The sequence below is a fragment of the Eptesicus fuscus genome, chromosome 13, assembly GCF_027574615.1.
Source record: "Eptesicus fuscus isolate TK198812 chromosome 13, DD_ASM_mEF_20220401, whole genome shotgun sequence".
Lineage (NCBI taxonomy): Eukaryota > Metazoa > Chordata > Mammalia > Chiroptera > Vespertilionidae > Eptesicus > Eptesicus fuscus.
In genome coordinates this window covers 17,070,629-17,092,486 of record NC_072485.1, presented here as the reverse complement: position 1 = coordinate 17,092,486, position 21,858 = coordinate 17,070,629, and the positions used below count along the sequence as shown (strand labels likewise).

Genomic DNA, 21,858 nt, shown 5'->3' with positions numbered 1-21,858 from the left:
ATCTAGTGCGGAAGGCATATGTACAGGGCTTCATCTTTATGAAAACACCTCTCCTCTGATCGTGCTTTCCTGGAGCTTCTACCCTTCTGCCCTTTCTTTCTTTGGCTAAGTTCTGAAAATGGTAGCCTGCAGTACCACCTTCTGGTTCCTCTTATCTCCTCACTATTCACCCTACTCATTCTAGCTTTTGCTTTGCTACTCCCCAAAATCAGTCCTCTTAAAGATGTATTCTGGAATAAGCAGTATTGTTTTGGGTAGGGATTTGATTCTGACCCCTTGGCATTCATTGTATTTTCTTGATAATAAACTCCTATTACACTGACCCTAATTTATCTCTAAATCTAGAGAAGCATTGTAAATGACTCATTGACAGAGTGTATAGTTCCATCATTTTCATTAATGAAATGGCCGAAGACTGAATTCTTTTAATTTTATGTAGCATGAATGTTGATACATATATCATAGAAATTCAGCAGTACCTCAAATGAACAAAACCAAAAAGACTTAATTCCAGAATTGTAATGATGGCTTTCTTTAAAGACATCATATTACTAAAAATATACTTAAATACTAAATGTATTTATAACATACGGTTAAAAATTTTAAAGCTGTAAATGATCATTTTAATAGATACCCAAGGGGCTTTGACAAAACCCAATAATGTTTGCTAGTATGTATATATACACACATACATATATAAACATGTACCTACATACATATTTTGCTAGTATATATAAAATACATAGTGTGTATAAATACTTAAATTGGAATAAAGGAATTCTTTTTTAATATAATAAAGACTGACCCTAAATCAAGAATATCATGTTACTAATTAAAGAAACACTTAAGCATCTTTTATAAATATTAATTTGGACTTTCTTAGTGTCTGTAATGCTCACATTTATTTGAATGAATGACTAAAGGAGAAAAATGAAAGACCTGTCATCTTTAAAAAAAATTAACGACCTTGGTAAAATTTCTACATGTGATTTTCAAATATGAAGTCAGTACTGAGAGACATCCAGCTTTCTATTTGTCAAAATTTCTTGACTCTAAATGCATTCTCCTAATTATAATTGGCTGAAGTGAGTTGTCCCCTTCACACTGTGCTTCTTTTTCTCATAAGTATCTCCACTCTCTTTCCCTTCCATTTTTATCCTAGACCCACTTTGTCTCTCTTTCTTCTCTACCCAATTTATACCCTATTCTTGATTCTCTCACTAACATCCTTGGTTCTTTGCACCCTGAAAAGATGAGTTAGCCAAGCATGTGCTAAGAGATAATGGCATGATATATCATGGCATGTTCTGTTCATAAGTATCCTTGAGTGGCTGGACATAGGATTCATGCAGGGAACTATTGAGGAATAATGTTGAAATTATAGAAAGCTTTATATTCCAAGAAATTTGGAATTTGTCATAAAGATGATAGGAACTTTTGGAGAGCAACAAAGAATGAAAAAACTAATCAGATTTGCAATTAGCTAGCTTAATGGAGTTTCAAAGGGAGGGTGACAAGGATAGAAACATGGATGAGAATCATCAATTGACTGCCTCCTGCACACTCCCTACTGGGGATTGAGCCCGAAACCCAGGTATGTGCCCTGACCGGGAATCGCACCAGGACCTCCTGATTCATAGGTCAACGCTCAACCACTGAGCCACGCAGGCCGGCAGGATGACAAGTTTAGAAGTAAAGAGATGAGTTAGAAGATTACTGAGTGAGTCCAGGTGAGAGATTTAGAATGTGTGAGCCAAGGCAATGGAAGGGGTTACAGAGAAGAAAAAGTTTTAATCAGAAAAGCTCTAATAAATTTGGCAGTAATATAGGTTGTATGATACATAGTTGTTTTTATGGTAACATATTTAAAATATCCGTAAATGAGCTCCAATTGGAGAAAGACTAAATTGGGAGAGGGAGAGATGAGGCTGAGGTGGAGTAGATTAGACTGTGTTTTTAAATTATTATGTGTTACTTAATTCTACAACCCATATTATTCTTGGTTGGTTTGTTTTTTAATGTTAAGTATACAAAAATTATTTTCCTTTGAACAGGTATTTAACAGTGATGCTTATGGAAATATTTTACCTATATATTACAGCTTATAGGAAAAACAAAAGTTAAACCAACCATCTAATATTTTCTAAACTTGAAGAGCATACTTTGAAAAAATGCAAAGGCAGCAGCATTCTTTATAATTTAGCAGGCAAAATTGTGTACATAATACACTTTTTATATGTATATATAAAAATATTTCTACAGGTATATTTGGAGAGAGTCCTTTGATTAAATTTAACAATATATATAATTTAACAATATATATAATTGTCAGAACCTTAGAAACATTACATTTGTGATTATCTTTAAGTTCTTATGATGAGATCTCAAACTTATTCAACAGAGAACAGAATTGGCTAGCTTCACCCGAGCCAAAGCACCTTCTCCCCCGAGCCCCTTCCTGCTGCTCTGTGTGCCCTAAAGGAGCTAGCACTTTCCTCACTACCTGTGTGACTCTCAGTAGTTAGCTGTCTTGTTGAAGTCTGACTCCTTCTAATAAAATTCTGTATTAGAAAAGAACAAGGTAAGTCTTTAGGTGTTTACGTGCTAGCAAAGAACAAGATGTCCTTCCCTTTTGTTTCATTTTTATAAATCCTCAAGAGAAACTTGAAGTAAATGTGTGTGTGTGTGTGTGTGTGTGTGTGTGTGTGTAGGTATATGTTTGTGTTGAGGTGGTGCAAAATTTTATAGTGAAGAAAAAATAAATTATTTTCAATGGTATAAAGATGGATAAATAGCAATATCATTGAAAATTAATTAGCTCCCATTAGCAAAGTTTCAAACACTCAAAATTTCAAATAAACATGATTGTTTTGAAATATATAATAAAGTTTTTATAATATTAATACTGAAAGTATCCTGAAATCTACTGAAAAGTATAATTCATATACTATCTATGAGTAAAATATACCTTCATTTTCCTACATATATGCCTAGACAGTAATTTGTTCATCCTCACTCAAACAGCTGTGTAATAAATGAAATGATATGCAGTCTCCTTATCTGAGCTCATGATGTCTAAAAGTGATCCCGTACTCCTCTCCCTCAGGGAAAGCGATATCTATCTTCAATTCTAATACCAAGTCAGAATTTTTTTTTACATAAAAAATTTGCCAGTCATATACTAACACTAATGTGTACACATACTAATTGTTCCACAAAAAATCATGATGTCATTAATATGAGGCTGTAATGGTATTTATCATATAGCATTGACGCTCACCCACTAAAAACATAAACCATCTCCTTAACTTTATTTATCATTAGAGATATGAAAATCCATCTAGAGAAAAATTTAGAAGAAGAGCGCCAAATATTACTGCAGCAACAAAAAATATTTCGAAATCGAGCACGTAAATATTTTGTGGAGTCAAACCGGAGAAAAAAGTAAGTAATTGTATTTTATTCAGAGTGTAGAAATTCAAAGTCTTTAAAAAATAATAATTCCTATACTTTGTAGCATTTTATGAGCCTAAGTCATGATAATACTTTATCTGTAAAACATTGATCAAGATTTAGGTGGCTTTGTACATTTCATAATTGTTTTTCTGCCTAAAGCACAAACCTGGTGGTGTAATATCTAGATTGCTGACTCTGACCATAAGCATCTTTTCTTGTCATAGAACTTCTGATTATAGTATCATATGCACTTCTTAAAATGACTATAAAATGTATTCTTTATTTTTATATAAATTCATGATAAATTAAAAGATTACCACTTAGTATTTAGTCTCTAATAGAATATAATTTTATTTTAATTTATTATTCACTTCTATGTACTTTTTCTGTAAGAGCTATTCTCATTCATCCAGTCAGAATATGATAATGGTGAAAATGTGATAAAAGAATTTTATAAATGACTGCCACAAAAGATTTTTCTAGTATAAGCTGGAAAGGAAAGTAAAACCATCCAATCACTGCTTAACATTTTTCAAAATTTGTTTGAATTATTGGATTTTCTTAACATATAGTAAGTAAGCCATTTTTTATTATTTTTTATTATTTTGCTACCTTCTCTATATTCCTACAATGAACAAATGGCAGAAAAGCACTGGAGTTTATTAACTACATCATTAAGTATATGTTGCAAGTCCCATTTCGGAAATACAAAATTATTTGCCTATAATTTGTTTTTCTGGCATATGTTTCTTTGTCTATTAACTCTTTCATTATCTGGTGTACTTAAAGTTATTTAATAAAACTTGTTTTTGTTTTGTATTTGTGTGCTTCTGTTTTTCTCCTTTTAGCTCCTGAAACCTACAAAAGGTGCATGATAAATGTTCAATGAAGATTAATAAAAGGGTCACGGGCTTTGGAGTCAGAGATCTAGGTTAAAGACCTAGCTTCATGAGTTAGAGGAAGTTATTTAATCTCTTTAAGTCTCAGTTTCTCATTTATTATTTGAATTAATACTATCTATTTCAAGGGTTTGTTATGTAGAACAAAAAGGGTAATATTATAGAGGAATAGTTGAGAACACATATACTAGTAAAAGTAATTATCGTGGTGTCTGTCACATAGTGCTTCTTCCCTACTAAGCATATTTATTTTGTTGATTAATAAATTAACACTTGTCCATTGTGTTTTCTAATAGTTTATTTGCTCTGTGAAATAGCAGACTTTATATGTGGATTTGATTTTTTTATTTAAAAATGTTTTTATTGATTTCAGAGAGAGGAAGGGAGAGATAAAAACATCCTATCTAATAATAGAGTAATATGCAAATTAACCCTCACTCCACGACAAAAATGGCAGCGCCCATAGACACAAGATGGCGGCGCCCAGTCTTCTCAGGCCCGCCGGAGACCCCCAGTCCCAGGGAGGGCTGCCAATGAGAGCCGGCAGCGCGGCCCAGGCTGTAGGCCTGGGAGGTGGCTGCGCCCCCCGCATGATCTGCTACTAGCCTCAGCCCGTACATCCCTAGCACGATCTGCTCCCAGCCGCAGCCCTGGCTGTCCACCTGGGAGGCTCCTGCGCCCCCCCCCAACCCTCCTCCCGTGATCGGCTTCCAGCCCCAGCCTGTGGGCCTGCGAGGCAGCCATGCCCTCCAGCGCCATCCGCTCCCAGCAGTGACCCAGGTCGTTGGCCTGTTGGCTGGGAGGTGCCTGCACCCCTCTCAGCACGTTCTTCCGCTCCCAGCCATGGCCAGGGCTATAGGCCTGTCAGCTGGGAGGCGCCCATGCCCTTCTCAGAGCATTTTGCTTCCAGCCGAGGCCAGGGCTGTGGGCCTGGGAGGCAGCCGCACCTCCCGGGCACGATCCACTCCCAGTTGTGGCCAGGGCTGTAGGCCTGTCAGCTGGGAGGCGCCCGTGCCCCTCTCAGCGCGTTTTGCTTCCAGCTTTAGTCAGGACTGTGGGCCTGGGAGGCAGCCGCGCCCCTCTCTGCATGCTCCACTTTCAGCCACCACCAGGGCCGAGGCCTATTGCTTGGGAGGTGCCTGCGCCCCTCTCAGCGTGTTCCGCTTCCAGCTGTGGCCAGGGCTGTGGGCGCGCCTCTCCCGTGCAATCCACTCCCAGCCATGACCCGGGCCGTAGGCTTTTTGGCTGGGAGGCATCTGCGCCCCTCTAGGCACATTCTGCCAGCTTCTTTCCAACCTGCAAAACTCCAGCTTGATTCCCCTATAAAGGGAAGAGAATAGGACAGGACGTTCCCAGGAAATGGTGACAACAGGTTTCATGTGTGGACTGTGCTGGAGCTGTGTCCACGGCACTGTAGGAACACTAAGGAAGGAGCAAGCAGATCTGGCTGCAAGGATGGGGAGAGGGCCACAGAGACTTGGCCAACCCTCAAAGGGCCCAGTAGAACTTTCATAGGTAGAGAGGATTGAGATTATTAAGAGGAGAAAGGCATCTTGGAAGGAGTATTTCTAGCAGAAGGGAAAAAATGGGCCAAAAGTTTGTGGGAAAATGGATAAGTACAGTGTTAGTAGACCTCTATGTGAAAAAGCCTTCCATCTTGACACATTACTTAACAGACTTGGCTCCAATTGACTTTGCCCTTTCAAAATAATTTTTGGAGGGAAAGATGGACAGTTGATTACATGTCTATTGTTTATAAAAGAAAAGGAAACTTTTAGAAAATATGAAAAAGTGTGAAATCACCTATAAACCTTCTACTTATTCAAATATATGCCCAACAACCACATGATATCACCTTTCCAAGGTCTCATGAAATTCCTGTTTAAGGAGTTTATTTTATGACACCTTTAGTTTGGGTTTACATTTTTACTGGTTTGTCAAGACCACAGCAGGTACACTGTCCAATATGTTAAAGAAAAAACCCTATCTAATAAAGAGGGAATATGCAGGGGAGGGCATTTGGGGGTGACAGGGCTGTCAGAGGAGGGCAGTTGGGGATGATCAGGCCAGCAGGGGAACAGTTAGGCTGTCAATCAGGCTGGCAGGGGAGTGGTTAGGGGCAATCAGGCAGTCAGGCAAGCAGTTGGGAGCCAGCAGTCCCAAATTATGAAAGGGATGTCCGACTGCCTGTTTAGGGATCAGGCCTAACCAGGCAGTCGGACATCTCCCGAGGGGTCCCAGATTGGAGAGGGTGCAGGTTGGGCTGAGGGACACACCTCCCCCCCAGTGCACAAATTTCGTGCACCGGGCCTCTAGTCAATAATAAGAGAGGATCATCAATTGGCAGCTCTGCACACCCCCTCCTGGGGATCAAGGCCACAGCTTGGGCATATGCCCTGACGAGGAATCGAACCGTGACTCCCTGGTCCATGGGTTGACAATCAACCACTGAGCCACACCAGCCAGGCTGGATTTGATCTTTAAACTTCCTACCTGTCTTCTCTCATCAAACAATTTATGTAAATATTGATTTAAAATTCTAAAAGACAGAACATTTTCCAGTACAATTTCATTACTTATTTTTCAATTATACTACAATGCTATGTAAAGACATCAAAATTTCTTTTTTAGCCTGGCCAGTGTGGCACAGTGATTGAGTGTGGACCTATGAACCAGGAGGTCACAGTGCGATTCCCCATCAGGGCACATCCCTGGGTTTTGGACTTGATCCCCAGTAGGGGGGGGCATGCAGGAGGCAGCAATCAATGATTCTCTCTCATTATTGATGTTTCTCTCTCCTTTCGTCTCTGAGATCAATAAAAAATTTTTTTTTTAATTTTTAAACAGCCATTTGTCTCTATATTTCACCTTTTATAAAGGGGGTCAAATTACATATACATTAATGAATTTTAAAATATGTATCATTATGGTCTTTTTGGCCTTACTATTATCTAACCATTTATGCTTTACATCATCTAAGTTCATACTCTCCACTCACATTATGGTCACCAATTTGTTGGGGGATTTTTAATGTATTTTTTTCTAGAGACCGTCTACTTTCATTATTTGTCAGATATACTTTGACATTGTCAGTGCTATCCCTAGTAGTATTCAAAGGAAAATGTTCATAGTACCAAGTGCTTTCTTTATTTCCATTAATTGCTAAAAAGAAATCTCATTTGATTTTTTTTTACTCCTTTTTTGCTTTTTTATTTGCCAGTATTTTTCTTGTATGTTTTTACCATATTCTCATGTTTTCCATTCTCGTATTGAGTGTCTATACAATGGAGTCCTTTGTTTCCCTTTAAGACCTCTTCCCTTCATCAATAGGTACTGGTTACCTTTTAGGCATAATGCACAATGGCATCCTGGGACTTCCATTTATTGCTCTTAAGAATTGGAGCCACAGTTTCTTGCCTCCCATAGCATTCCTTTTTTCATTTTGTCCTATATCATTAGTTTGCTGGAGCACATCTTCAAGTAACTTTCTAGACCAGTGGTCGGCAAACTCATTAGTCAACAGAGCCAAATATCAACAGTACAACGATTGAAATTTCTTTTAAGAGCCGAAAACCGACTTCTGCGCATGGGCCACGAAGTTTCAATCGCACTGTACGTGCGCGCCCGCACATGGTATTTTGTGGAAGAGCCACACTCAAGGGGCCAAAGAGTCACATGTGGCTCGCGAACCAAGTTTGCCAACCACTGTTCTAGACCAAGTAACTTTGTAGACCAAGTGATTTAAAGATACACATACACATGAAAGAAATAAACTAATTTATTTCCTACATTGCTTTTAATTTTCCATTTTAGAACTATCTCTTGGTAAATAAATGAGCAGGCATTTCTTAATTCAACAAACATAGTTGATTACCAATGATTAAACATAATATCAGGAGAAAATATTTTATTTTACCGTTAAACTTTAGAAATGGCAATATATTAAATGTGAATTCATAAAAAAAATATTGTAATAAATTTTAAGTAAAAATTCCAAAAGGAGCCTTCATATATTTTTTAAACAATATGATGCAAGCATATACAGATGATCAGAAAAATTTCTGTGTAACTAACTGACAGAATAAGAGAGAAAAGGTCAGAATAGGCAAAATAGCCCCAAAAAAGAGAAGAGGAAACACTACCAAATAACAGATGAGGGACAAGCACTTGGGAAGAATCACTAAAATATATAATAAAAAAGATTCCTTTAAATATCCTAAAGGCATAAAAAACTACCTAGAGAATAATGAAATGAATTATTTTGTGAACATGAAGTAGGGGATAGCTGCATTACCTATTAGTGAGAATGACAGAGTTTGGAGTTGTCCATAAAGCAGAAAAAAATGTACCCTTATAATTAATAGGAAGGAATTTTACTTTAAACAGTAAGTCTTATTTCTCAAACCCCCATAAATGAAGATATGGTATAAGCTAAAAAATATAAATAGGTTTAAATAAATTTAGATAACAGTAGGTTTAAATATCTGTGAGTATATTATTGATAATATATTAAAGAAATTTAGTATATTTGGAAGCTCTCATTGACCATTTAAAATATTTACTTAACTTTTACTGGGTTTAAAATACTGGAGACTAAAAATAAAACGCATGGTAAAGTAATAAAAGATGGCAATGGTATGAAATAAATACTCTGATAGAGTCACTTATAAGGTACTATGGAAGCATATTTTATACACTACAAGACAAGAAATAATAAAGGTTATTAGGTAACCAGGGAAATGAGGAGTAAATATGTTTTAAGCAAAGAGAATAATTGAAAAAACTTAATGTTATGAATATAAGAGAAAAGTTTTGTGTAACTTAGGCACAGAAAAATGTAGAAGAGCATCAGGAGATGAAGCTATAGAGTTGGTAGGAGACATTTCAATTAAAAAAAACTTTTCTGCCCAATTTAAAGAAATTAAGCTCTATCCTTAGGACTCTGAGATGCTGTTGAAATAGTAAAATATAAGTGTCATGATAAGATTTATATTTTAGCTCATTATAGCAACAAGGTGGAGGATGACTTGAAGCATAGGCTATAGGCAAAGAGAAGAGGCAAAAAGCTGTTACAGTGATCTGAGGTAGAGTTGGGTTTGAGTAGTTAGAGTCAAAAGGAGTTAAAGATCAATTATGGGTGGTACATGAACAGCATTATCATAAATGGGATACTTATAAATTATACAAACTTTATTTTAACACTAGGGGCCCGGTGCACAAAATTTGTGCACTGGGGGTGGGGGGTCCCTCAGCCCAACCTGCCCCCTCTCACATACTGGGAGCCCTCAGGGGATGTCCTGCTGATGGGGAGCGGGCCTAAGCCGCAATATGGCCTCCCTTTGTGGGAGGCAACTGGGCTGATAAGGGGAAGGCACCAGCCTTATTACCCCGCTGCTGCAGCCACTGGCAGTCACCACAGCCACCAAGGTGTTTTCATCAACACGGACTCCAGTCCCTACACCAAGAAAAAATGACAACTTTCTTTAGGCATTTTCAAGATGTGTCTTTCATAGGATATGCATTTCTTTCTTTATTATTATTATTTTTAATCCTCTCCTGAGGATATGTTTCCATTGACTTTTAGAGAATGTGGAAGAGAAAGGGAAAGACAGAGAGAAACATTGAAGTGAGAGGAACACTTTGATTGGTTGCCTCCTGGATGAGCCCTGATCTGGGCCCCGGCCAGGGAGGAGCCTGCAACCTAGGTACATGCCCTTGATCAGAATCAACCCAGACTCTGCTGTCAGCAGGCCAAGGCTCTATCCACTGAGTCAAACTGGCTAGGGCAGGATATGACATTTCTTAGCCCTCCAGCAGCAGACCTTCGTTTTTTTCTCCAGAAGTGTGGTAGAAAAACCCTAGATCACCTTTTTGGATTCTTATTATCCAAGTTACTAAAAATATTACCAGTGGCATACAGGAAGCTTAGCCAATGTGCAATCAGAAAAGGTGTTTCCTCTATAGTTCACACCAATGGAGGGCTGGGCCCTGCCCAGGCCTAAAGCCTCTGGCCGAAGCTTTAGGCCTGGGAAGGGGCCCTCCAGCTCCCTCTGATCGCCAGCTCCGCCCCTGCCCAGGTCTGCCCAGACTGAAAGCCTCTGGCAGAGGCTTTCCGCCTTGGGCAGGGGACCCCAGGCTCCCTGTGATCGCAGGCTCCGCCCCTTGGGCAGGGGACCCCCAGCTCCCTGCGATCCATCGCAGGCTCTGCTCCTGCCCACTGCTTTCGGCCTTGGGCAGGAGCAGACCCCCAGCTCCCTACGATCGATCGCAGGCTCGGCTCCTGCCCCCTCATTCTGATTGCAGACTTGGCCCTGCCCTGGAGCCCCCTGGCTCAGGCCCTTCCCAGGCTGCTCTGGGCCCATGCGGCCTTACCTCACAGTGACCTGGGTGCCAGGATGTTCCTGGGACACAGGCACTGGACACCTATGTATGCAAATTAACCGCCATCTTTTTTGGGTTGATTTGCATACTCACTCTGATTGGCTATGGACATAGCGAAGGTATGGTCAATTTACATGTTTGTCTATTATTAGGTAAGATTTTAATATAAATCTAAATTACAGTGTATATTTCTATAATCTTTTATACAGATAATGATAAGTATAGTTTGATCTTTTCTTCATACACTGATACTCATTATTGTGAGAATCAAATATTCTACTCTGCTATATTACTAGTATTGTCTTGCTCTTGAACTGTTAAGCTTTTTTAGTTTACAATAGCAGCCTCTGACAGATATGCTTGGTGAAATCTTCTGACCAAAAATTTTCTCCCTCTGTCCTGGCCAGTTTATTGGGACAGCATCCTGTGCACCGAAAAGGTGGCCAGTTTAATTTCCAGCTTGCAGGTTCAATCCCCAGTCAGGGCATGTGCAGCAGGAGGCAACCAAGTGATGTTTCTCATGTCCAAGTTTCTCTCTCTCTCTCTCTCCTGCCCCCACTCTTCTCTCTCCCTTCCTGTCTCTAATATCAATTTTAAATAATTTAAATTTTTCTCCATTAGCTGTAATTTTTTTAATTAAACTCTTTGTTTTAAGATAATTGTAGATTCACATGCAGTTTTTAAAAATAATATGGTAAGATCCCATAATACCATTTATTCAATGTTTCAGAATGGTAAAATCTTGCAAAACCTATAGCTCAGTCTCACAACCAGATGATGACATTTATACATAGTCAAGATACAGTACATTTCCATCACCAGCATATTGTCTTTTTATAGCCAAACCTACTTCCCTCCCACATCAGTCCCCTGGAAATCACTAATCTGTTCTCATTTCTAGAGTGTTATATAAATGGGATTATACTGTATGTAACCTTTCAGATTGGCTTTCCTCCCTCAACACAATTCCCTGGGATTCATCCAGGTAGTTCTTTCTTTTTTTTCTCTCTCTCTTTCCTTAAATATATTTTTTATTTCAGAGATGAAGGGAGAGGGAGAGAGAGATAGAAGCATCAATGATAAGAGAACCATTGCTTGCCTGCCTTGTGCATGCCCCCTACTGGGGATAGAGCCCACAACCCAGGCATGTGCCCTGACTGGGAATCAAACTGTGACCTTCTGGTTCATAGGTCAGTGCTCAACCACTGAGGCACACCAGCCAGGCAGTAGTTCATTCCTTTTTATTGTTGAATTTTAATCCATGATAGAGATGGACCATAGTTTATTTAACCATTTGCTCATTGAAGGACATCTGGGTAATTTCCAGTTTGGGGTTACTGTGAATAAAGCTGCTATAAAGATTCATGATAGGTTTTTGTGTGAACACAAGGTTTTGTATCTCTGGAATAACCAAGAATACAATGGTGGTATGTTTAGTGTTGTAAGAAAATGCCATACTGTTTTTCAGTGTGGCTGAAATCACCAGCAGTATAAGAGTGATCCAGTTTTCTAATCTTCACTAGCATTAGTATTTATTTTTTATTTTAACCATTCTTATAAGTGTGCAGTAATATCTCATTATGGTTTTAACGTTCATTTCCCCAATAGTTAGTGAACCAGAATATCTTTTCATGTACTTATTTGCCATCTGCCTATTCTCTTTTAATGAAATTTCTCTTAACATCTTTTATCCATTTTCTAGTTAAATTATTTGCTTTTTTCAGTTGAGTTTTGATAGCTCTATATATTCTAGATACTAGTCCTTTGTCAGATAAGTGGTTTGCAAATATTTTCTCTTATGCTAAAGCTTATCTTTTTATATTCTTAACTAGAAGCCTGATGCACGAAGATTCGTGCTGGAATGGGCCTTCCTTTCCCTGGCTGCCGGCACCACCTTTCCACTCCGGCCCAGCCCGAGAGCTGCCTCTTTCCGCTCTAGCCCCGCCTTTCCACGCTGCCCAGAGGCCCTGAGAGAACAGGGATGTGCGTCGTCGCCAAAGTGGCGATGCAAGCATCCCGCCCGCCCCAGGTCGCTTGGCACCTGTGTATGCAAATTAACTGTCATCTTTGTTGGGTTAATTTGCCTATCACTCCTGATTGGCTGGTGGGCGTAGCAGAGTGATGGTTAATTTGCATGTTTCTCTTTTATTAGGTAAGATTTGGTCTTTCTCAGAACAAAAGTTTTTAATTTTTAGAAAGTCCAGTTTATCAATTTTTATTTTTATGGATTATACTTTTGATTTCAAGTCTGAGCTCTTTGCTTGGCCCTGGATCCGGAAGATTTTCTCCTATATTTTTTCCTAAACGTTTATAATTTTATAAACTTTTTATAGCTTATCGGTTAATAAACTATATAAAGTTTATAGTTTAATAGTGATATATTTTAAGTTAACTCTTATATAAGGTATGAGACTTAGGTCAAGGTTTTTGTTTTGTTTTGTCTATGGATATCCAATTAGTCTAGCATCATTTGTTGGAAAACTATCTTTTCTCCATGAATTGTTTTTGCACCTTTTCAACTGAGCATATTTGTGTGTGTTTAGTTCTGGGTTCTCCATTATGTTAATTTTATGTCTATCCCTCTACAAATACTACACAAGTTTGATTTTATATATATATATAGTAAATCTTCAAATATAATAGACTGATTCCTCTCTCTTTATACCTCTTTTTCAAAATTGGTTTAGGTATTCTAATTTGTTTGCCTTTACATATAAAATTTAGAATAATCTTGTCAGTACTTGCAAAAAGTATTGCCTGGATGTTTCTAGAAATTCCATTATTACCTGTATATCTATGTGGTGTAGGGAGGACTGACATCTTTTCTATGTTTTCTGCTAATAAATCTGAGTTTTTCATTTCAGTTGTATTTTTAAGGTTATAAAATTTCCACTTGGGTAGTCTTTATATATTCTATTTATTTTTGAAACCTATTTTTTTATTTACAAACATGTCCATAGTTGTTCATTGAAGCATTTTTGTTATGCTTCAAAGATTTTTATCAAGCATTTAAAATCTTTGTCAGATAATTCTAACATCTCTATCATCTTGATTTTGGCATCTTTGGATTATCTTTTTCATTCAGTTTTTAGATCTTCCTGGTTCTTGGAATGACAAGTGATTTTCTTTTGAAATCTGGATACTTTTGTATTGTGCTATAGATTCTGGGGCTTGTTTAAACCTTCAGCTTTAGCTGGCTGTCTTTGGCACTGTGCCAACATAGAGAGAGGTTAGGAGACACCACCTCTTTGCTAGGTTGGTTGGGATAGGGGCTCTTTATTACTGCTGACCAGTAGTGGGAGTTCTAGCTCTTCACATGGTCTCCATTGACACCCTGGTGGGAATAGCCTCATTTTAAAATGTTATATTTTATTCTTAAAAATATTTTTTCTCCAATTGTATTTTTTAATTCGAAAGATACTTTATCATATTTTAAATTTTCTTTAATTTCTAATTATCTCAAAAAATAATTGAATTTTAAACTTAAATATGATCATATGTCTAGAAAGTTGTAACTACCTAAATCTGAAATGTGGTTTCACTCACAAAGAAAGAAATGCATCACAAAAGGCCAGCTCTCCAGTTCTGCCTGTGTCTCCTGTGACCTTGAGTACTCTTAATACTGCTTGAGTTCTATTGTTAAAGAAAGTTGGGGCCATGATGGTTATTTCTGTGGTAACAGTTGTCACTTCTCCTCTTTCATTTTTTATTTTATTTATTTGGATCCTTTCTCTTTTTTTTCTTTATGAGTCTGGTTAAAGGTTTATCAATCTAGTTTATCTTTTCAAAGAACCAGCTCATAATTTCATTAATCTTTTGTATTATTCTTCTAGACTCTATTGTGTTTATTTTCATTGTGATCTTTATATTTCTTTCCTTTTACTCACTTTGTTTATCTTTTTTTAGTTTCTTTACATGTAAGATTAAATTTTTTATTTGATATTTTTCTTGTTTCTTGAGGTAGGCCTGTATTGCTAAGAATTTTCCTCTTAGGACTGGTTTTACTGTGTCCCATAGATTTTGGGTTGTTGTATTTTAATTTGTCTCAAGGTATCTTTTTTGTTTTGTTTTGTTAATCCCAAGGATATTTTCCCATTGATTTTTAGAGAGAATGGAGGGAAGTGGGAGAGACACAGAGAGAGAAACATCATTGATGTGAGAGGGACACATTGATTGGTTGCCTCCCGCATGTGCCCCAACCAGGGCCAGGGATCGAACCTACAAACAAGGTACGTGCTCTTGACCAGAATCAAACCCAGGACCCTTCAGTCTGCGGGCTAACACTCTATCCACTGAGCAAAACTGGCTAAAGGGGCTCAAAGTATATTTTGATTTCTTTCTTAATCTCATTGTTAACCCATTTATTGCTTAGTAGTATGTTTTTTTAACCTCCATTTGTTTGAGTGCTTTTCCGTTTTATTCTTGTAATTGATTTCTAGTTTCATACCATTGTAGTTGAAAAAGATGTTTGATATTACAGTCTTCTTAAATTTATTGAGACTTGTTTTGTGTCATAACGTGGTTTATCCTGGAAAATTTTCCAGGTGAACTTGAAAATAATGTATATTCTGGGGCTTTAAGTGAAATACTCAAAAGTATCAATTAAATTCATCTAGTATAATGTGTCATTTAAGGCTGCTATTCCCTTGTTGATTTTCTGTTTGAAAGATCTATCCATGATGTCAATGGTATTTTAAAGTCCCATAATATAATTGTATTACTGTCAATCTCATCCTTTATGTCTATCAATATTTGCTTTGTATATTTAGATGCAACTATGTTAGGTGCATAAATGTTTACAACAGTTATATCCTTTTGTTGGAATGATCTCTTTATCATTGGGTATTATCTTTGTCTTTTATTATAACCTTTGTTTTAAAGTCTATTCTGTGTGAATAGAGTTTATAAATAGTGCTACCCAGCTTTTTTGTTTCCAATTGCATAAAATATCTTTTTTTATCCCTTTATTTTTAGGCTGCACGTATCTTTTTATCTGAATTTGGTCTATTGTAGACAGCATCTATATGGATATTGTTTTCTTATTCATGCTGCTACCCTATGTCTTTTGATTGGACATTTAAATCTATTTATATTTAAAGTAATTATTGATGTATACACAGTTATTAACAGCTTATTATTCATATTTATGTTCCTTTTTTTCATCTTCCTCTTCTTTAAAAAGTCCCTTTAATGTTTTTTGTAATAATAGTTTGGTGGTGATAAACTTCTTTAGCTTTTTTTGGTCTGGGAAGTTCAATTTAAATGATAGCCTTGCTGGGTAGAGTAGTGCTGGTTGCAGGTCTTTGCATTTCATCACTTTGAATATTTCATGCCAATCCTTTTTGGCCTGCAAAAGTTCTGTTAAGAAATCAGCTGACAGTCCTATGAGAGGTCCCTTGTAGTTAACTGTCTTTCTCTTGGTGCTTCTAAGATTCTCTTTTTGTCTTTAACCTTTCCCATTTTAATATGACGTGTCTTAGTGTTGGTCTTTTGGGGTTCATCTTGTTTTGGACTCTTTGCTTCCTGAACTTGTATGTCTTCTTCCTTCACTGGGTTAAATAAGTTTTTCAGTACTTCTTCAAATAGGTTCTCAATCCCTTCTGGTTCTCCTATGATGAAGATGTTCTTACACTAGATGTTTTCCAAGAGGTCCTTTAAACCAGCAGTCGCCAACCGGTGATCCACAGACCACTGGTGGTCTGTGAGGTCCAAAAGGTTGGTGACCGCTGCTTTAAATATCCTCTTTTTTTAATTCTTTTTTCTTTTGGCTTCTCTGATTAGGTGTTTTCTGTTCCCTTATCTTCCAAATTGCCAATTCAGTTCTTTGCTTTATCTAATCTGATATTGGTTCCTTTTAGTGTAGTGTTCATTTCAGTTATTGTATTCTACATTTCTGGCTGATTCTCTTTTTTATGGTTTTTATGTCCTTTTTATACCATTGAAGTTCTCACTAAGTTCATTGAGCATTATTTTAACCATTGTTTTGAACTCTATATCTGGTAGATTACTTGCCTCCATTTCATTTCATTCTTTTTCTGGAGATTTCTCCTGTTCTTTCATTTGCAATGTTTCCTTTTCTCCCCATTTTGGCTGTCTCTCTGTGTTTGTTTCTATATATCAGGTGGGTCTTTTATGTCTCCCATTATTGGTATCATGGCCTTATGTAGTAGGTGTTCTGTGGGGCCAAGTGGTACATGTCCCTGACCACCTGAGCCAGGTGTTCCAGGAGTGTCCCTTTTGTGGATTATGTCTGCCCTTCTTTTAAGTTTTTGTTTGTTTGTCTTATATTTGCATTTATTGCTTTCAGTTTTATATTCCACATGTGAGTAAAAGTCATATGGTTCTTGACTTCTATATCTGATTTATTTCACTTAGCATGATATTCTCAAGATCCATCCATGTTGCTGCAAATGGCAGTATTTTATCATTTTTATGGTTGAGTAATATTCCATTGTATATATCAGTGGTCGGCAAACTCATTAGTCAACCGAGCCAAATATCAACAGCACAATGATTGAAATTTCTTTTGAGAGCCAAATTTTTTAAACTTAAACTATATAGATAGGTACATTGTTATTAACTTAATTAGGGTACTCCTAAGCAGGCCTTTACTAAAAACTCAAGGGGCCAAAGAGCCACATGTGGCTCGCAAGCCGCAGTTTGCCGACCACTGGTATATATGTACCACATCCTATGTATACCATCATCTATCAAAGGGCACTTCAGTTGTTCCCATGTCTTAGTCACCATGAATAATTCTGCAATGAACATAGTGGAGCATCTATCTTCACATATAGATACCAAATTTTTCTAACATTATTAGCTGAAAAAAAAACTTTTCTTCATTGAATGGTTTTGGCACCCTTCTTGTAAATTATTTGACCTTGCCAGGGTTTATTTCTTGGTTCTATACTCCATTGGTCTATGCATCTATCTTTATGCCGGTACTACAATGCTTTGATTCCCATAGATATTAGGAAGTTTTTACATCAGAAAGTATAAGACTTTTGTGTTTGGGGTCCCTTGAGATTACATATGAATTTTTGGATGTATTTTTATGTTTCTGAAAAAAAAAAAGTCATTGGGATTTTGATAAGGATTGTTATTTTGGGTAGTATTAACATCTTAACAACATTAAGTCTGCCAATCCATTAACATGGGATGTTTTTCCATTTATTTGTGTGTGTGTTTGTGTGTGTGTGTGTGTGTGTGTGTGTAATTTCTTTCAGCAATGTTTTGTAGTTTCAGTATACAAGTCTTTCACCACCTTGGTTAAGTTTTTTCCTAAGTATTTTATTCTTTTTATTGCTATTGTAAATGGAATTTTTTTAAATTTCCAGATTGTTGCCTGTTAGTATACAGAAACACAACCAATTTTTGTGTGTTGATTTTGTATCCTACTGTATTTGTTTAATTAGTTTTAACAGTGTTTTCATAGAATCTTCCAGTGCTATGTTGAATCAAGTGGTAAAAGTGGGCTTCTTTGTCTTAACATGGAGGGATTATTGAAGGAGTTTGTTTGGACAGGTAAAAATCTTCTCTCCCTCCTATGGCACTATACTACAACCTCCTACTTACCACAGGGGTTAGACCACTTGAAGATCAATAGCCCTACTTCCCAGAAATATTGTTCCACAAATCTGAGTTATTTAGACTGGAGTAATGCCCCAACCAGTGGATGCTTTGGAAAGATAGTTACTAGTAACCTATGACACTAAAAATCTTAAAGATTAGTTCTAACCAACCACCCCCATCACTATGCATTCCAAGAGGTTTCTCTACCAGTGAGTTGCAGGCTTGCTTTTTTTATTTTTCTCATTATCCAGCAAATAATTATTGAAACACACACATATTTTTCAAAAATTAATTCTTTGAAACAGTTTAACCTACAGTTTAAATTAGATAACATAAACTCAAGTGCCCAGGGGCAATCAGAAATAAATAAAATGTGAATATTAAAAAAAAATAGGGACTGGTAAGGATTACAGATGGGTGTTTATAGCCATCCTATCTAATAAAAGAGTAATATGCAAATTGACCATACATCTGCCATGCCCACAAGCCACACTCACCAGCCAATCAGGAGCAAATATGCAAATAAACCCAACCAAGATGGCTGCAGCCTCAGAGAGCAGGAGGGAGGCTTGGGTTTCCCCAGCAATGGAGGAAGCCAAGCTTTCCACCCGCCCTGGCCTACCCTGGCCTCCACTCAATGCTACAAAGTTTCAATTATGGAAGATAAATAAATCCCAACAAAAATGGTGGCAGCCACAGAGCTGGAGAGAGCAGTAGGCTTGAGTTGCCCCCAGAGATGGAGGAAGCCAAGCTTTTCGCCTGCCCTGGCCTGCCTTTGCCTCCACTCAAGGCTACCAAGTTTCAATTATAGAAGATAAATAAGTCCCAGATACCAGGGCCTCTGCTTGGGTCGCCAGGGTGCGTGGCCGGCCTGCAAACCACCACAGGCTCCTTGCCCAGGCCGCCCCACACCCCAAGGGAACCCCCACTATGATCCGGGACACCCTTCAAGGCAAACAAGCTGGTCCCCACCCATTCAACAGGCCTCTATCCTATCTAATCTAATAAAAGAATAATATGCAAATTGACCATCACTCCAACACACAGGATGGCTGCCCCCATGTGGACACAAGATGGCCACCACAAGATGGCCAGCAGAGGAGGGCATTTGGGAGGGAACAGGCTTGCAAGGGATGGCAGTTGGGAGCGATCAAGCCTGCAGGGGAGAGCAGTTGGGGGAGACCAGGCCTGCAAGGGAGGGCAGTTAGGGGTGACCAGGCCTGCTGGAGAGGGCAGTTAGGGGTTACCAGGCCTGCAGGGGAGGGCAGTTAGGGGCAATCAGGCTGGCAGGGGAGCAGTTAGGCATCAATCAGTATTTTCTTGACTGCCTCATAATTTGCAAGATTGCTTCTTTCACCAATGAATTAATTCTTCACATTACAGAAAATAAGGTACCTTTTTAGAAAATAATTTTTCTACAGCAGAACTTGGGACATAGGAAATTAGAAAGAACCTCATTGTAAAGACTTCTCTTTGACATGGATAAAGTTCTGAAATTACCACTTACAAAGTTAATTTTTTGCCAATGGCTTTTTAAAAATGCTAAGTGTGTTGTTTCTAAGTCAGTAAAATTTTTAAATATATAGGGTGCCCCTTGCCGAAACCGGTTTGGCTCAGTGGATAGAGCGTCAGCCTGCAGACTGAAAGGTCCCAGGTTCGATTCCGGTCAAGGGCATGTACCTTGGTTGCGGGCACATCCCCGGTGGGGGGTGTGCAGGAGGCAGCTGGTCGATGTTTCTCTCTCATCGACGTTTCTAGCTCTCTATCCCTCTCCCTTCATCCCTGTAAAAATCAATAAAATATATTTTTTTTAAAAAAAAAAAATATATATATAGGGTGCCCCAAAAATATATACATACTTTAACAGCTGGTAGCTCGGTTTTGAAAATGAAATGTATTTTAATAAACACTGCTTTTATAATTATTCAAAGTTTGTGTATACATTTTTTGAGACACCCTATATTACTAGTATATAATGCATTGTTTTGAAACTATTTTCTGTGTTGAGATTTTTAAAATTTATTACCTAATTCTGCTATCTTCTTTATGTTTAAATTTAGATATTTTGAAGAGAAACAAAAAGAACAAGAAGAAAGAGAACACGAAATTAGAGAACAAATACTTCAACAAAGAAAACAGAAGTTTGAAGAAGTTACTGAAAAATTCCAGCGGGCCCATATCCCTCTTCCACAGCGGAGGAGAGCAGGTATCTTAATTTCTAGAACAATATGAGAACAAAAATGAAAACTATAATATAATATAATCATATTTGACTTGAGTAGACAATAAAATAATAAAGAAACCCAGTAGAAATTTAAATTAAAAAGACCAGTATCCCTTTTGAAGTAATAAGACTTTAACCAAATGAAAAATTGCAATTTAATTTAGGTTTAATTTGGATAATATTTTGTTGGCTGTATTAGTAAATTTTGAATTTTCTCAAGTTTGATTCTACTTTATACTGGCTTAAATGTTTTATTATTTTTTAATTTGATCTAATAAATAGCTTTATAAAAGGAAAATTTAACATTTAGGTTCAGTAAATTAGTGTCACATTTATTCTGGCATTTATTCACATGTTACTCAAATTCATATTTGAGAGACTAGCAAAATAAAAAGAAAGTGTACACAGTGATATAATCCAACAATCTAAGACCTGGAAACAATTAAGAATTTAAATGTGATGGTGGTTGATTCTTTGGTATCCATCTACATTTTTTATACCTTAAATAATAACACGGAATTAACAACAAACTGTCAAAGCTTCAGAAAGAAAAGGGATGGGCAGCATCTTTATGTGTTAACCCAACATATGTTATACTATGTTGCATGTAGCCCTGGGCTAAGCGCAACTATAGAGAAATCTAATTGTACTCTACCATTACAGGTCTCCCAGCTTATTTTGGAGCTGAGAGTAATACAAACATTGTCAATAAATATAGTGATAATTGCTATGGTAGCAGAATGTATTGTGAGAACATAGAGCAAACACTAAACCTATACAGGAATATCAAGGACATCATCCCTGGAAAAATAACTTAATTTTAACCTTAAAAAATAAGCATTTCACCAGCCAAGAGAAACCAAAAATTTTTTTAAAACTTCCCAGACAGAAGTAATAGTTTTTACAAATAAATTATGTATTGTAGTATATCTGAAGCATAGTATGGGGGAAAAAGAGAAGAGAAGTGGTTTTGAGGCTAGAAAAATTTCAGTTGGAACCAATTCTCAAAGAGCATTGTATGCCATGGTAGGAATTTCATCTTTCTCCAAAATGAAATTAATGTATTTTAACTGAAACACAAACCATTATTGTTCCAGTAAGAGATATTACAGTCAGTAAGGGCAGCTAGTAATACTGCTAAAAATAATAATAGCTTAAAGGTGAAAGGGATTTATTTTTCTCTTGTATATTATGAAAGCCTGAGGTTGTTTTGATGTTTATGCAGTGTCACTAGTAACCCAGACTCCTTCTGTCTCTCAGCTCAACCATCCTTAGTATGTGGTTTATATCTCTTTATCCTCATGATTTCATGGTAGCTGCTGG

At 37.3% G+C, this 21,858-nt stretch overlaps 1 protein-coding gene across 4 annotated transcripts in view; it reads left to right on the top strand.

The window, feature by feature from the left end:
- CEP126 (centrosomal protein 126) overlaps window positions 1-21,858 on the top strand; it is a 75,040-nt gene that overhangs the window by 1,310 nt on the left and 51,872 nt on the right. For all 4 annotated transcript variants that reach the window (XR_008557987.1, XM_028157009.2, XM_028157010.2 and 1 more), the window contains exons 2-3: window positions 3,325-3,444; window positions 20,372-20,517. Coding sequence is in view for 3 of the 4 variants with exons in the window: in XM_028157009.2 (XP_028012810.2) it covers window positions 3,325-3,444; window positions 20,372-20,517 (266 nt within the window). In the remaining variant the exon portion in view is untranslated. The remainder of the gene's footprint in view (window positions 1-3,324; window positions 3,445-20,371; window positions 20,518-21,858) is intronic.